At 37.4% G+C, this 17086-nt stretch overlaps 1 protein-coding gene across 2 annotated transcripts in view; it reads right to left on the reverse strand.

The window, feature by feature from the left end:
- The window catches only part of LOC116727600 (double C2-like domain-containing protein alpha), a 41410-nt gene extending 34261 nt beyond the window's left edge, over positions 1 to 7149 (reverse strand). The window contains exon 1 of one of the 2 annotated variants that reach the window (XM_032575127.1): positions 6924 to 7149. In XM_032575127.1, coding sequence (XP_032431018.1) covers positions 6924 to 7031 — 108 coding nt within the window. In that variant the 5' untranslated portion in view covers positions 7032 to 7149. Of the gene's footprint in view, positions 1 to 6914 lie in introns of both variants that reach the window. The other variant, XM_032575128.1, reaches the window with a different exon arrangement.
- Positions 7150 to 17086: the final 9937 nt, after the last annotated feature.

The following is a 17086-nucleotide window of genomic DNA, read 5'->3' on the forward strand; positions in this document are numbered from 1 at the left end:
AAGCTGTGATTGCACTGCAAAAACACAAAATATTACCAACTATTTTTGGTCTAGCTTCTACTGCAAATACCGTAGTCCACTTTAAATAAGACAAAACTAACTTACAATAACATTTCAGTAACGTATAGGAGCTTGTTTTAGTAAATATTTCTACATATTATTTGAAAAAGTAGTACTTTTTTTCTATCCTACCTAAAAACACAATATTAAGGAGTTATTGACTTAAAATAAGCTCCTATATGTCACTGAAAAGTTATTGTAAGTTAGTTTTGTCTTATTTAAAGTGCACTAAGATATTTGTAGTAGAAGCTACAAAAATACTTGGGTAGATTTGATTTTTTTTATTCTGCTACAGGATATTCTTCCTGCCTACGGCTATCAGAATCTATAACAACTTGTTTGAAGAATCTTATATAAAATGAGTTGCAAAAACATTTAATTTCTCTTTTGGGTTAATAAAGTATTTCTTAATTTAATTAAATTATGAATTCATGCTTCCCTACCTTTATTTTGCTGAAAAGTTATTTGTAAGTTAGTTTTGTCTTATTTCAAGTGTACTAAGATATTAGTTCCATAAATACTTGATAAAATGTTGTGTTTTTGCAGTGTATTTGCTCTTCTTTGAAAATAAAAAAATAAAGTGAAGGGGGTGGAAAACAAACACGTTGCAGCTTTGGTTTTCTAAAGACAGCAGGGCTTGAGGGGGCGTTGTGTCCTCAATGCTGAGCAGAAAGCTCCCCCCTTTGGACTACCTTCTGTTCTCTCTGCATTCATCGATTCAAACTGAGAAGTTCATATTTGCACTGTGAATGTTCGTACTTCCTCTGTGTTGTCTGGGAGTTTTAATCTGTGAAAACAAATCAAAGAAAATCCGAGAATTTGGCTTCACTCTGTTTTGGATGCAGGAGTTGATTTTCTGGTCAGGAATCAAAATTCAGACTCCCTTCAAAATCCAGTGTGACTGCTGCCGTAACATGATTTTTCCTCACAATTCTGACTTTAAACTCTGAATTCTGACTTTTTTTCTCCAAATTTCTTAATTTTTTCTGTCAAAATTCAGATTTTTTCACAGAATTCTTGTTTTTTTTAGAATTCTGACTTTTTTCTCCAATTTTTTAATTTTCTTCTCATAATTCTGATCTTTTTAAATTTATTTTTTTCCCCTCAGAATTTGGACCTTTTTCTGATATTTTTCACAGAATTTTTTTTCTCACTTTAATTTCAGAATTTCAACTTTTTATCTCCAATTGTGTTTTATTTTTCTCCTCAAAATTCTGACTTTGTTTCTAAAATTTAGATTTTGTTGTCTCAAAATTCTGATTTTTTTCTCATCTTTCTGAGTTTTTGCTTAAAATTCAAATTTACCAAATACATTTGTGAAAATTTATTAGTTAATATATATATGCACAACAAAGAGACAGTTATTATTATTTTGTACACTCTCACTCACATACACCTAAGATTGATTATTTGTTTGGATTTTGACACAGAATTAGAATCCTGAGAAAAAAGTCAGAAGTCTGAGTTGAGAATTTAATTAATTTTTTCTGGTGGTCCTAATCCTCTTCCATACGTTTGCTGACACTACAGACAATAGGTAAGACAGAAGACCAAAAGTAAGGAGCAATCTTCTCCACAATCCAAAGAAATTAATCTAATCTGCTAATCTTACTCCTGTAACATCAGATTATCTACACCTTGTCGTTTGTTTTCTTTTGCTGTAAAGTTGAATCTCCAGGTTTAAAACTAAAAACAGAGCTGAGCGCTTCAGAGCGTTCATTCATCATAATGAAGTTAATCGGAGCAGCTATGCCCCGGCAGAAAGTGACTCTAAAACCGCCGCTCCTGACTGTTGACCTTCGGCGAAATTACAAGCAGTCGGGGTCACTGGCGACGACCCGGTTCTGTTGTGAACTCGGCGGGCGGGCGAGATGCGCCGCGGCTCATCCAGCTTCATCTTGGCTGGTGATGAAACCGCGCTCTGAAAGCCGCCGCAGCGTGCCAACACGTCAGCTTCCCTCACTCGTTAGGCTGAAAGGACTTTGGCAGACGTCTGGCTCAAGGAAGGGAGATGATGGACAAGCTGACTTTTGAAAACCCATCGGCGGCCATTTTGGTCTCATGAATGTATGATGAATAACTTCATCATGTCGGAGTTGTGCTACTTTTTTAGCTGTCTCCCAATTAACCGATGTGGAAAAAACATCAGCTTTTGATGAAACAATACTGAAACGATTAATCAGATTAATAGAGATGAAGTACAGCAGTATTTTTATGTTGGATCAAAAATCTTTGATTGTTCCTCTTTATGGAAACTCTCCAGATAATCCAGAGTCTTGGTTCCTTTCAAAACCTTTCTACCTGGAAGTAGAGCTGAAACGATTAATCGCGATTAATCAATTACTCAAATAATTGTCAACTAATTAAGTAATCTAATAATCATTAAGCGGAGCTTACAGGTTAAAAAAGGTGAATTTGCTGAAAGGTCAACATATTCAAAATAGTAATTTAGCCAAAACTGTACAAAATGAATTCATACATTTCACACTTAAGATAAAAAAAACTTTTATCTGTAAGTATTTTATACCCAGAACTCCTAAGATGGTGGTTTCAGATTCACCTGGTTCAAATCCTATCAAAACAATCTTCCACTTATTACCATTTTCAAACAATTATTAATCTGTTAATCCAAAAGTTAACCAACAGATCGGTATCGATGAAGTCAAGCAGAAAGGACCAAACGTTTTACATGTTGATGTTAGATTTATTAATTGCTACAAATGATCAAGAGTTCATTAAATAAATGTTGCCTTATTGCATTTTAAGCATTAAAATGTTTATTTTCTTATTTAAAAAAAAAAAAATGTTATTTCCGTTTTTTATGTATTTTTGATATTTTATAAAATAGACTTATGTGGTTAAATGAAAAATCTGCAGAATGTGCCAATTTTGTTATCCAATCAATCATCAGAATAATGGATGGATTAATAAAATGCTAAAATAATTGCTAGCTGTAGCTAATAGGGAAATTCGGTTATCAAAGTTACAATAAATCATTTCAGTTTGTCACAACATTAAAGCCAAACTCACAAAGCCCTTTATTAGGAATTATCTGAAGAGTCTGATTGCATTGCATTAAGGTGAAGCTGCAGACAAGTTAATTAAGCTCTTAGTATGATGGAGACGTTTATAGCAGGAATGGATTTAAAGATCAATACACTTAAGAGTCTGTGATGATGAGAATCCTGGAGTTGAATGCATAATTCATCAAAAACAATAGTGCAAACATAAACACAGCCAAGCTTCTGTCAGACCGTCAATCCGTGCGTCCGCACACACACTTCATGAGGCCGTTGACATGATGTGTGCAGTCATTCGCCTCCCAGTTCTGGCAGATGTGGCCTTGAGTCGGAGCAGCTTGAGGACCAGCAGCAAACGTGCAACAGCAAAGAGCCTGAGGCTCTCCGGGAGCGGGTGATTGATCACCGCCATGCTGCCAGCTGGAGGTCCTCCTCTTCTTCTTACCGCCACCACCACCATCATCACCATCTCGCTCACGAGAGCGTCAGCGCAGAAGCAAAATCACCAAACCCAACGCTTGTAAACATTGCTCCAAGCTTTGGAAGGCCTGGTGGAAAAACTCTGATGTCTTTGTTTACATCCAGAAATTTCATGCATGCGCACAACGCTGGAGGGCAGAAAGACGACTCTTTTCTGTGCCATCCATATCCGCCCTGCTGCAGCAGAACGATCCCGTCAACAAAACAAAACCTGGAGATGTTAAGTTAGTGCAGCGAGCCCCAACAAAGGGAAAAAATAACGCAGAAAAATTGCTGAAGAACAAATCAAGACGATTCATATCCTTCTTTTTTCTTGCTCTCGATTTCAGCAACACTACACACAACCTTGTTGCCATAGCAACTGACAACACTACCCTATGTTTCAGGATTCAACACCCAAAAAAAAAAAACAAAAAAAAAAAACATTTCTATTATTTGTTTGTTTCCCAAACAAATAACAGAACATTCAGTCCATTACAGTTTCATGTTTTCAGGCTTGATATTTATTTTGCGATTATTATTGTTAAGTGATCGCTGTCGTAGCTCAGCTATCACTGCTATTAGCTAAGCTAACGCTGCAGTGGTAGATTAGCTAATTTAAACACCTGCTCTACTGACAATATGCCAGAGAGTTGGTGTCTGGGTTTTGACTGAACCAAAACACACAGAATTCCACAGCACATCTAAATGTTACATTTATCATAGTCATGCTAGCATAACTGAACTACTTCCCTCTTCTTCGCTATTTTTTTTAGTTAGAATGTTTTCCTGACCCTGTTATCTAGTTGTTGTACAATAAGTAGCAACGCACTACGTCCTTTTTTCTTTTATATATCAGGCGTACATTTCAGATTTAGCGGGTTTTGTTGACAACTTGACAGCTAAAACCAATGGTAGCCATTATTAGCAAGCAGTTTATTGCCGACCAGCAGAAAGCTGGGGGTGGGATCTTGTGCTCATAACATGTTGCTGCAATGTGTCTATCGATGTGAAAATGTAGAACCAAATCTAAAATAACAATAGATTTTATTCATTGCATTAAAGTATTCACACACCGGAAAGTTTGGTAAAACATTTAACATGAGTGTTTTTACTCATTGGGAAACATCACATTGGTTGAAAGGGTTGTTCTTTCAGCAAATGGCCTTTTTTTGAGTTAACAATTAATCGATTACTTATTATTTGAATAATCGGAAAATCGGCCCCCTACTTCTAGCTAAGGCTCTAGAGTTTCCATAAAGAGATACAATCAAAGATCTTTCTCTGTAAGGACACCAACCTAAAAATACTTCTATAACTGCTCAGTAGAGATCCCACATTTTAACATTTTTGGTGTTTAATTATTCTGCTGGTATAAAAGCTCCAATCCAGCTTTTTCCAAATTTACTTAAAGACTTCTTACACACTAAATCCAACTAAACTTGTCCATAATGGCACATGATAGCTCATCTTGTCTCCTGCAGGCATAAACTGGGTTTCTGTTGGTTTTATTTATGCTGCAGGAGACGCATCTCCCCCACCTTGTGTTTGTAACACGCAGATTTCCAGCCAAGAAAACGAGAGAGGAAGCTCACATCCGGTAGTCAGGAATATATCTCTGTGCAACATGCAACCTCCCCTTCCCTCCTCTTTTAGCTCCTTCACTTTAAATTAGAGTCATATGACAGGCATGGGGCGCTCGCTGTCTCTCAGACCCTACCTTCTCATCTTCACTGTCAAAAATTCACCCCTTCTTTATCCTCTCATTATCTCTCCATCACTCTTTGCATCACCTGTGGCTGCGAGAAGATTTCTTCCGTTTGTGTGGCAGCAGCCACGTACTTTCTGAGATGCTTTATCATTCCTGAGCGACTATGTGTGTAAAATACCATATTTTTCGGACTATAAGCCGCTACGGTGCGGCTTTTCTGTGGATTTTTCTTTGACTTTAGCAGGAAGTGAATCATTGGAAGTCAAATTTCATTTATAACAAGCACATGCTAGCAGCAGGCATGACGGAGAAATTTCTTCAAACTCCCTCATCAAGGAAACCACACAAATAAGTTCATATAATGCAGCTTTTAAGTTAAAGGCTATTGTTCTGGCAGTACAGATCGATGAGTTTACCTTACAGGAGTAGCAAACTAAAAACATTTATTTAGATTTAAAAATGTAGATTATTTTCATTATTTGAAAGTAGCAGCGATAACTTTACAATAAACAGAGTTAACATGTTTGATATAGCAGCAGCCACCAGCAGGAAGCATTAATCTATTTTTTCTGTAATAAGTATAAAAATAATATAGACATTGTTTTTTCATGTCCATATATTTGTACAAACAAACAAATTTGATTCATGAAACGCAGCAATTTTGAAAAATCTATTTTTGCAATTGGATGAGGTGATTTTTTTGCTGCATTAAAATGAGTGAATTTTGTTAAACTGCAATGAAAACACTTTTGCATCGCACAAGTTACAACCGGACATTACTACTGGCGAAAACGACAAAGAAGACAACAGGAAGTGGTAGGAGGATGATGACGCTGCATGTTTTTTCATGACTCATTGTGTGGACAAACTTGTTCACGTGTGATTTTAATTGCATTTCTTAATGAATGGAAACAAGACTTTTGCAAAATTGTGTTTTTTCAACATTAGTGGAATATTGACAAAGTTTTGCACGCATTTGGAAACGCAGCTACTATTATTTTAAATATATAACTTGCATACAGCTTGGTGAAGTTCTGCCTGTACACCTGTAACTACACCACAGTTAGAAACTTAAGCTAAATATTTGCAAGCCTCCTGAAATAACTTACCTACTGACTGTCAATCTCTCTGAAATGCATTTTCCCTCTTTCTTTTCTGCCTCTCCAGGACTAGCTCCCTTTCATAAGACAAGAACACGAGTTTTAAAAAATTGCGTCCTAGCGCAATCTCAACTAGGAATATTTTTTCCACCATATTCTGGCGCCCCCTTTAGCGCAGCGCCCATATACATCGCATATAGTGGTTTCGCGGCACTAATCGGTACCACGGGTAGCTCCTTTCACCTTTTCATAACAAGCTTGTGACTGGCACTCGGCATCGCTACTCCTTAGGCTTTTTAACGAGAATCATTTATAACTAAGCACGTCAGGTGGAAGACAAGTTATTTTCAGGGATGAGTAAACTTCAAGTCTCTGTGGGTAAAAGTGGAAAAAAACACTTAATTTCAGTCACACGTTGCACCTGCTCACTGTGGGAGGCGATAGAGGAAACAGTCCAGAGGAAACCCCAGCAGTCAGGATGTAACGGAAATAAAATGAATATTGATCAGCTTGCTTCAACGTGCATCTGTTCAGAAAATAAATGCATAAAAAATGTTGCCTTACCTCAGAGGGAAGAACAAGCGTGAAACTCCTCATAAAAACCAGGTGAAAATATTGAAATCCAGCGCGAGGAGGAGATGCGGGGCTAACAGGTGGTGAAGAGGGGAGCGGGGAGCGCATGCAGTGAGTGTCATTAAAAAATGAATGTGCTGCTAGATCCAAGTTGAGATGAAATGAGGAGCAGAGGAGAGACAGAGAGAGCTGGAGGATGGAGAGAGAGAGAGGGAGAGAGAGAGGAAGGGATGGAGAGAGAGAGAAAAGGGTGCAGCAGGGATTTATTCCTTAACAGTTGTGACTGTGACTGCTTTGCCTCATCCGCTCTGGAAACCTCCACCTTCACCACTCACACGTTTTCCTCACTTAATCTGACCATTAATGGCTGAAATCTCAAAGTACACCAGCTGAAAGAAACTGCTTTTACTGCATAAATGTGAAGATATTAAAAATCTGTTCAAATCTACAGCTTTCATCAACCACTCATAGGCGGACGTGAGAGAGTTGCGCAACACAAATAATCACACGGTGCGCTAAATAGCAAAACATAATTTAACGAAGCTTCTAGGCAGATAATTTTAATTATTGATATTAGGGCTGTTCTAAATGATTATTTTACTAATCAAGTATTGCATCAATTATTCTGACAATTAATTGAGTAATCAAATAAAATAATTAGATAAAATAAATATTGGTAAATACTGCCATTACAGCAATATTAATATCTAATATCAACATTGGTCCAAATTTACATGTTTGTGCATTCCTAACAATTACTTTCCTGTTAAAGTGTAACAATAGCAGCTACATTTTTAAGGTAACCTGTACAAAAATTATGCAAAATTCAAAAAATTATATTCAATTTAATAATAAAATAGCAGGCTAATAAAGACTCTTTAATCAATAAAATCAATTAAATCTCCCAGACCAAACTTGAAAACTGAACGTTATGCTGCTAGCTGTTAGCATTCATTAACAGCTCATGGGCGGAAGTGAGAGCGTTGCGCAACACAAATAATCACCAGGGTGGCACACGGTGAGCTAAATAATGAACATAATTTAAAGAAGCTTCGAGGCAAATAATTTTTCTTGAGGAATTAATAGAGATGCTCGAAAGATTTGAGGATTCATTACAGTCCTGGCATGAAGAGCAAATCCCAGGTCCTGTCTGGAAAAATGTTGGCCACCCCACTGGCAAAAATCAAAACTATGAACATCAGAATCAAGACAAGGAAACAGAGCAAAAGTAGCTAATATAGCTTTATGTGTTAGCATGATGTTAGGTTGACAATCTGCATAAGAATTTCTCTCTAAGTCTCAAAGCTTAAACTGAAGCGACTGCTATTAATAGAACAGGCTCATGATTCATTACTACTCCACCAATTTTTTATCCAATTAATCAACTAATCGTCAAAATAATTGATAAATTATTAACTAATCATCATTAGTTGACATGTTCCCTACTAGCCGCCTACTTCCAGTCTGTAGTTCCTCAGCAGAACCTACGAAGTTACTTAACAGCAGTTAGAGTTAATCGTGGAAGCGTAATGGTTTAAAGGTGGTGAGAAATTGGTTTGGTTGCCCAGGTGAGGTCGTTTATCAGTGTTAAATTTGGAGGAGAAACACATCTAATGAATCTGTCAGTGCTAATTCCAACCACCGGTCAGATCTCTGCCTCTCAAACATGAACACACACACCCACGCACACTTTTCCTCATCGTTCTCAGTTCCTCTGTATAATTAGGCTAATAGTTCTTGAGTCAGTGACAGACAAAAAGGAAACATGCTATTTCCCCTGTTTCGAAAACAGAAAATTGGTGTTCTCTCAGTCTCTTTGCTGCTCACTTGGCTCTTTTTTTGTGCTTTTTAAATCGTTAAAGCAGAAGAAGCAAGAAGCTGCAAGTTTGCTGCCAAATGCTTCTTTTGTGGCGTTCTGATTAAAAATTAGCCAAACGCCTTCATTTAGTGCCGCTTTTCAGGCCTAATTTCTTTATATTATGGCTTAAATCTTCTGATTTTAGTTTCCTCCACACACACACACACACACACACACACACACGCGGACACCCCGACACACACACAGGTTTCAGGACCATAAAATTGATGCTACGGTACTGTCATGCATGAATGCATTAACACGACAAAATAATGCACTCAAGCCTCCAGAGTAGGACGACTCCCACTCCTTCACACACACAAACACACGTTGCAATTTAAAGCCTCCTCTGCCAGTGTTGTCAAAAGATCCTTCAATCTGTATAACATCTTTTTAGGTTTTATTCTGCTTCCCACCTTCTTCCCTCCTCCTCTTCCTCCTGCCCAGAAAATCTCATTATAAATTCATCAGTTGTTTTAGTGAAAACAACCAATGTGCCTTTTTTTCAAGGGAGCCAAATAATTCACTTTTTTTTATCCATCTGCTTTACTCATTTCCTAAAATAAAATATTTCTCTCTGTGTCGTCAGGATGACACTTTACTCTTTTTTTTATATATAAAAATAGGCTCTGCAGTTGTTGGCAGGTTGGAAAATGCAAATACAGAATGTAGGCCATAGATGTGGCAACACTTTGCAGAAATTATCCAGAGGAATCAGAAGCAGCAGCATGTAAATTCAGCGGCGTCCCCTTGGGTGGAAGCATGAAAAGCAGCATGCAGTAATAAAACATACATGAGCTCTAGCCTGTGGTTACGCTATGCTACATGCAGCCTGGCTCGTTCTGGATGCATCACTGTCACAAGTGGCTAATAATACACCTCAGTTGTGTCAGGACAGTCTGAGTCACTCCGACACGTTTTGAGGCACAAAATAGCCATTGATTTATTAGCTTCTGTTCTGTATTAGCGCAATTCAAAAGACTGTGGACTGGAGCTGGTGTTTCAGCTCACAGACAAACATTTTTTGTTGATATTTTTGGTTGTTTATTGTTTTTCACACAACAGCAAAGCCTGGGAGGTTTGGATACCCCCAAATAAACTTTTTTTTATTGCTGTTAAAGTGTCTAAATAGGTTGTTTAGGGTTCTATCTGCATGTTTCTGTGCTAATTTTGTCATTTTTGTGTAATTTTGTTTAATCCAGAGTTATTATGCCTGAGAACGTCTCAGTGCTGACTTCTTTGGTTAATTCAAATTCAAAAGTACTTTACTGATCCCAAAGGGAAATGAAATGATGTTGTTACTCATGTTAATTCACCACCTACAATAACAAAAACGAGTTATTGAAGGTGGTGATGGATGTTGGTAGGAAAGATCTCCTGTAGCAGTCTGTATTACAGCAAATTTGAAGAAGTCTCTGACTGAAGACACTGTTTTTCTAAGACTGTCTAAAAAAATCCCCTGTCTCACTCTGACACCTGGCCAGTGTCGCCAGTACAGCAGGTTTTGAACACGTTTGGATGGAAAATAAAATATATATATACACAAGTCTCCAAAACACAGAAAAAAGTCACTACATTTGTCACTTTTTTAATACAAAAAGTCATCAGAAGGGTCTGAAAAGTTGCTAAATATAAATATAGGAACAAAGTTTAAAAGTAAACAAAAGGACATTGCTGGTGTTACTACAATTCGTGTTTCCCCATCAGATACGGTTCCCTCAGAGTCTCTTCACCGCTCCGCACCGCCCAGGTGAAAAAATACACCTGTCCTTGTTCAGCGATCATGAAGCGCTCTTATGTAGAGAACTACGGACACCGTGAAAGCTCAAACAACGTGTTTCAGCGAAGTTTAACTTTTTTCCAGCTGCGCTCTAATCAGACGCACATAGTGCGTGTTTTCCCCCAGTATCTGGAGGATCGGTACCTGATGGGGAAACGCGAATCGACGTGCTTTCAACTTTTTTTTCTTTTTTAAAACACACGTGCACTTAGTTTCAAAGAGCCTAGCACCAACTAGTGGCGTGGCGAGAGCATTACACCTCTTCAATGTGTGCCGTTACTGTGCATTTTAGACAACGATTGTAATTAGAACGTCTTCATGTAAATGTAATAATAGAAACGGAACAAAAATTCCATTTTTATTGGATCATTGTCATGTATACCAGTGTTTCCCAACCCTGGACCTCAAGGCTCACTGTCCTACATGTTTTAGAGGTTTCCCTGCTTTAATGTGCCTGATTCAACTGATTGCAGTTCAACAAACTCCAGTTAATCAGTCATCAATTGAAATCAGCTGGACTGAAGCAAGGAAATACATATATATATATACAAACAGGTATTTCCTTGGCATATTCCTTTTTTGGCATATATTTCCATTATATATATATATATACAGTATATACTGTATATATATACAGTATATATATATAATGAATAGGAGCTGTTGGGCAGGAAGAAAATAAATACTGTGAGACACCATTTGTAAACATCAAGGTTACAGTGTTGCTTTTCACTTCCCTTCTTGTGCAACACATTGAGCCTCCGTTTCACTATAAGCATCTAAACCCAACAGGGTTCAGCTTTAAAAGCCTATTTGCATTCTGAATTTAATTAGAGTCATATAACTGTGATGTTGCCTGAAGGAAAAGCAGCAGATTCTGCAATTATGAGACAACAACCAAGCTAAATTAGTCAGGATAGTCTACGTTTCGTAGATGTACCTGTACTTTCTACTTCTTCTCTAAAATTGTGCATCAACAGACTGAAGCTGCTGGTGACTTTACCTTCATTTGCTTCATTTACAAACCCAGGCGAAATGACACTCCAGCATGTCTGCTGAGTGGATGTAGACGTTAGGCTGCAGGGTTCATGGTCGTCAGCACACGCAAGCCGCACGTCATAAATAGTTACTCGTTAAACTCCAGGGACTCGTCTTCACACGGCAACCCAGGCCACCTGCTGAATGACTCAGCCAATGAACTAGTTCCTTGGTATTTGTCTGTTTGTCACGACGCAGCGTGTTCTTCATGAAAAAACTCCATCAGCACCAAGTTTATTTAAATCAGCTTTAAGATGCAGATTATGCGTGGTTTCTTAAAGGTGACCTATTATGCTTCCTTGAACAGGTTAGGATGAGTTTATGGGTGATAAAAAAAACATGTTAATTACTTTTTTGCACAAAATTATTCTTAGTTAATGAGATTTTAGTCTGCTCAGGTCTGCCTATTTTGTTTGTTTCTTGCCACTTTAAATAAGATCTTGCTGGCGCTGAACTCAACTTTTACACTCACACATGAGAATAGCTGCAAACAGATGCACAATTATACAACCGTACGTCTTTGAAAAGCAGAAGTGGAGCCTCCTGCACAACCATCAAGATTGCATCAAGTGGTTTCTGAATGGAAAGTCAACAACAAGACACTTGTCTTTTCCAACAGCCATTGTACAGCGCATACACACATTTTCTTTTATTTAAAACTGAAAGGATTTATTTCTTAAGATATTTGTTGTTTTTATCTCTTCAGTGATATACTAAATAGACAATATTTAGTAAAGTAGTCAAATTTTTGTAGAAAAGGAATCAGCAAATCATAAACAAGACTAATAAATATTTTCTAAAACTTTTTTTGGCACATTGTTGGTTTTTTTTTAACTTTTGCCAACAAAGATTGAGCAAAAGTAGAGGGTTTTAGTAGCGTGTGCCTGTGATCAATGAAAACAGAAACATTGTTAATTAATAGAAATACTTTGTCCAGTACCTAAATAAATAAATAAATGCTTAAGAAGATTTCATTTGTCTTTAAAAAAGATCTCAAATTAATCACGGATTGGCTCTATTCTTGAGTTGTGAACTGAGAGGCCAAACAAAATCACCAAGAGAGCCACAAACTGGGGCCACAGTTTGGACATCCCTGGTGTCATATAATATTAAACTTTTTCACCATGTTCTTACTTTTAATGTGCCTGTACATAAAAATGTGCACTAAACACCAAACTTCAGCTCGTAATTTCAATCATAAATATCCCAGAGACTAATTTTTTTATTGTTTTACGGGATGAGCGAGGAGTGGAGAGTTAGTGGAGGCTTAACGAGATCCTGTGATATTAAAGCAGCACAATATTCGTCTCCAAGCTGAAAGTCTGACGGCGCGCTATCTAGACGCAGCATCAGCTGAAGACATTATTGTGAGCCACGGATATGAAAGTGTGTACTTTAAGCATCGCACCCTGTTGTGTCTGGAGTGCTGCGAAATGCATTTGCCCATTACAGATTTATTGTATTTTTCCTGCTCTGTGACACTTAAATGTTTCACGCAGATTTATTATCAGACCAGAGAAAATTCAAAAACTGTTTTCACATGATGATTTCCTACCTTAAACAGGAAAGTGTTATCCAAATCCACCGGGCGCTATTTAAAAAACACTAATTACACCCTTGTGCTGAGGCATTAATTAACTGTGATTGAGCACATTTTTGGAAAGCTGAGTTCAATTTCACTGTCTCCATCCATGCCTCATTACTGCCAGACCAAAGAATCAAGATGTCACTTAAACAGAACCTGTCAGACGACACAGATAAAACAGTAAAAAAAGACACATCATGTCTCCAATTTAAAGAAATTCAAGAACACATCAGAAACAAAGTTACTGACATCGACCAACGGACTATGAACCCATTTCTAAGGATTTGTGGTTCCAGTGAAACCAGTGATGTCTATAGTTTACATAAATGATGGATTAAAATGTTTTTAGCCCTTTTATTCACCACAAGTTTAGCCCACACTGGAAAAACCTAAAATCTTAAGTATTTCTGTCTAGTTTCCAGTGCAAATATCAGAGTACACTTGAAATAAGACAAAACTAACTTACAAGTAAATTTTAGGCAAGATATCTGAGCTTGTTTTAAGTCAATAATTCATTAATATTTATGAATACACCAGAGAGAAAACACTTTGCCATAGCAGTAGATCTCCAGGCCACAAGTCAAGTCTTGACCGGCTCATGTTTATCCAAACAAAGCATTTTGAAGGTGACCAAATCTCAACAGACATGGACAGAATCCGGAGAGAAAATTACTAAATTAATTTAAAGTAAGGTAGATAGTCAAATCAAGCATCAACTGATCTATGGTTCAGCAGGAAAAATGTTCTATCGCAGACTGACACCTGAAAACTGTGCCTGAAAATGTAGAGTATGACTGTCAGAATAAATTTACCCAAATGGTTGGACTTCTTGAGCTGAACAAACTTCCAGAGCAGCAGTTTACAAATGTCTTCAAGCTTTAAAATATGGAGGATCTCCGACACCAGGAAGTGTTTGTCTTAGTGATCCATGAGGAACTGAATTTCTAACATTTTTGTTCTCATCCCCTGTGGGTGTTCACAGCACTGCTGATGTGCTTCACTCAGCCAAACTCCTAAAGCACGGAGGATTTTCGACATCGTCAATGTTAAATCGCGGCACTGAAACAGAACACGACAACCGAGGAACGACACGTCAGGTTATCATTCGAGTCACATCCGACCTTCAGCCCTGTGATCATCTGTATGCTGTGGCAGTTCCTCACACAATGAATTAAGTCCCATTGGTTTAATATAAACAGGGATGTAATAAATCTAAAAAATGTAATCACTTCCTGTGGTTGAAAGCTGATACTCTGTTGTCTGACACTGTTTAATTTCTCCATTTCAGAAAGGAAGAGATTTCACCTGCTCAAATATATTAATGTCACATTAAGTTGTATTTCCTAAACCTAAAAAGAATTTCTTAAAAATGTGGGATATTGTTGTTTTCTTAGCATTCAAATGCATAATGACCTGTCCCCTATTAATATGACCTGTCCCCTATTAATATGACCTGTCACCTATTAATATGACCTGTCCCCTATTAATATGACCTGTCACCTATTAATATGACCTGTCACCTATTAATATGACCTGTCACCTATTAATATGACCTGTCACTTATTAATATGACCTGTCACCTATTAATATGACCTGTCACCTATTAATATGACCTGTCACTTATTAATATGACCTGTCACCTATTAATATGACCTGTCACCTATTAATATGACCTGTCACCTATTAATATGACCTGTCAACTATTAATATGACCTGTCCCCTATTAATATGACCTGTCCCCTATTAATATGACCTGTCCCCTATTAATATGACCTGTCACTTATTAATATGACCTGTCACTTATTAATATGACCTGTCAACTATTAATATGACCTGTCCCCTATTAATATGACCTGTCACCTATTAATATGACCTGTCACTTATTAATATGACCTGTCACCTATTAATATGACCTGTCACCTATTAATATGACCTGTCACTTATTAATATGACCTGTCAACTATTAATATGACCTGTCACCTATTAATATGACCTGTCACCTATTAATATGACCTGTCAACTATTAATATGACCTGTCCCCTATTAATATGACCTGTCCCCTATTAATATGACCTGTCAACTATTAATATGACCTGTCCCCTATTAATATGACCTGTCACCTATTAATATGACCTGTCACCTATTAATATGACCTGTCAACTATTAATATGACCTGTCACCTATTAATATGACCTGTCAACTATTAATATGACCTGTCACCTATTAATATGACCTGTCAACTATTAATATGACCTGTCCCCTATTAATATGACCTGTCACCTATTAATATGACCTGTCAACTATTAATATGACCTGTCACCTATTAATATGACCTGTCAACTATTAATATGACCTGTCAACTATTAATATGACCTGTCCCCTATTAATATGACCTGTCAACTATTAATATGACCTGTCACCTATTAATATGACCTGTCCCCTATTAATATGACCTGTCACCTATTAATATGACCTGTCACCCTGGACAGGTCATATTAATAATACATAAATATTTAATATTCACAGTAAATATATATTTAAACCTTTGATAGAATGGTTTAAATGGACAAGACACCCATCATCCATCCATCCACCATCCATCCATCCATCCACCATCCATCCTCCATCCATCCAGCATCAGTCTCTGACATACCTTAAACTTTGAAGTTTAACTTAAACTGCATCAGCCCCTTTTTTCTCTGATTATATTTTTATAAAACATTTTATTTCAAACAGTGTAATGTTCTCAGAATTTACAAACAGAATAAAACATTTGGGGTTTTATAATAAATAATGCAGCGCCTGAATAATGAACATGAGTTTTGATCTCTCCAATCCGCTTCTACCTAATATGCCGCATTGTGCTTACAGAAGTGTGTTAATCCCAACACTGACTCTAATGAAACGTCAGTCATAATATCCCCATTCAGCATCACAGCTCTGCTTACGCTCAGCAGCTAAATTCAAGATGAAAAGCTGCTGAGTCAGCAAATGCTCCCATGTTTTTTTTAAACGAGGGGCACAGCATCGACTCGCTTTGTTGTTGTTGTTTTCTCTCAGAAGTGCGAACACACAGCCCCAGGTGATAAGCAGCCAGCCGAATGTTGACTGAATCGCATTAAAATGCAAACTGGCTGAAAGGGCATTTTATTCAGAGCAGGTTGGTTGTCGGATCAGAACCGCCGGGATGAACGGCAACGGTTCCCTAAGATTCACTGAAACTGTGGAGGTTCAAAACCAACCAGAGATTAATATGAGATCTACTGATGGCAGATAGAACGAATATGAGGACATCCATTGGTTCATCCATCTAAACGTCCGTCCGTCCGTCCGTCCAGCTGCATCATGGGTAAATATTTTCATTTGTTTTAGTTTTGTGAAAATCTGACGCCATCCGATCAGATAAATATCAGGAGGATTAATAAATATTTACAAAACCACATTTTAACACAACATGTTACTTCATTTGCAACATAACGAGCCAGGCTGCAATTAGCGAGTGTGGGTGACAGTTTTACAGTGTAGTGTTAATAATATACAAGATGAAGCCAGAGACAGAAACACATTTTAAACTGCGATGGAAAAATAGATTGAAATGAGTCTCAAAAACCAGCTGTAAAAATTAGCTTATTAGGTTTGTTTTTGTTTTCCCTGCTTCATCTCCACTCAGATCTTTACCAGGTGAATAAGAGCACATTCTGGTGAACGCTGCCACCAGAAAAACAATCAATAAATTTAGAAAAAGCCTTATTGATTAGACTGAAATTGTTCCGACTCAGCTGAGATATTGATTTTACGTATCAGGCAGACTCTTTTCAATCTCACAAGGCTTTGGAAATGCCACATGGATTCAGGGTTTAATAGAAAAAACATATCACAGTGTTTCGGCTTTGTTGTGAAAA

This window comes from Xiphophorus hellerii, chromosome 10 (assembly GCF_003331165.1).
Source record: "Xiphophorus hellerii strain 12219 chromosome 10, Xiphophorus_hellerii-4.1, whole genome shotgun sequence".
NCBI classification, from domain to species: domain Eukaryota; kingdom Metazoa; phylum Chordata; class Actinopteri; order Cyprinodontiformes; family Poeciliidae; genus Xiphophorus; species Xiphophorus hellerii.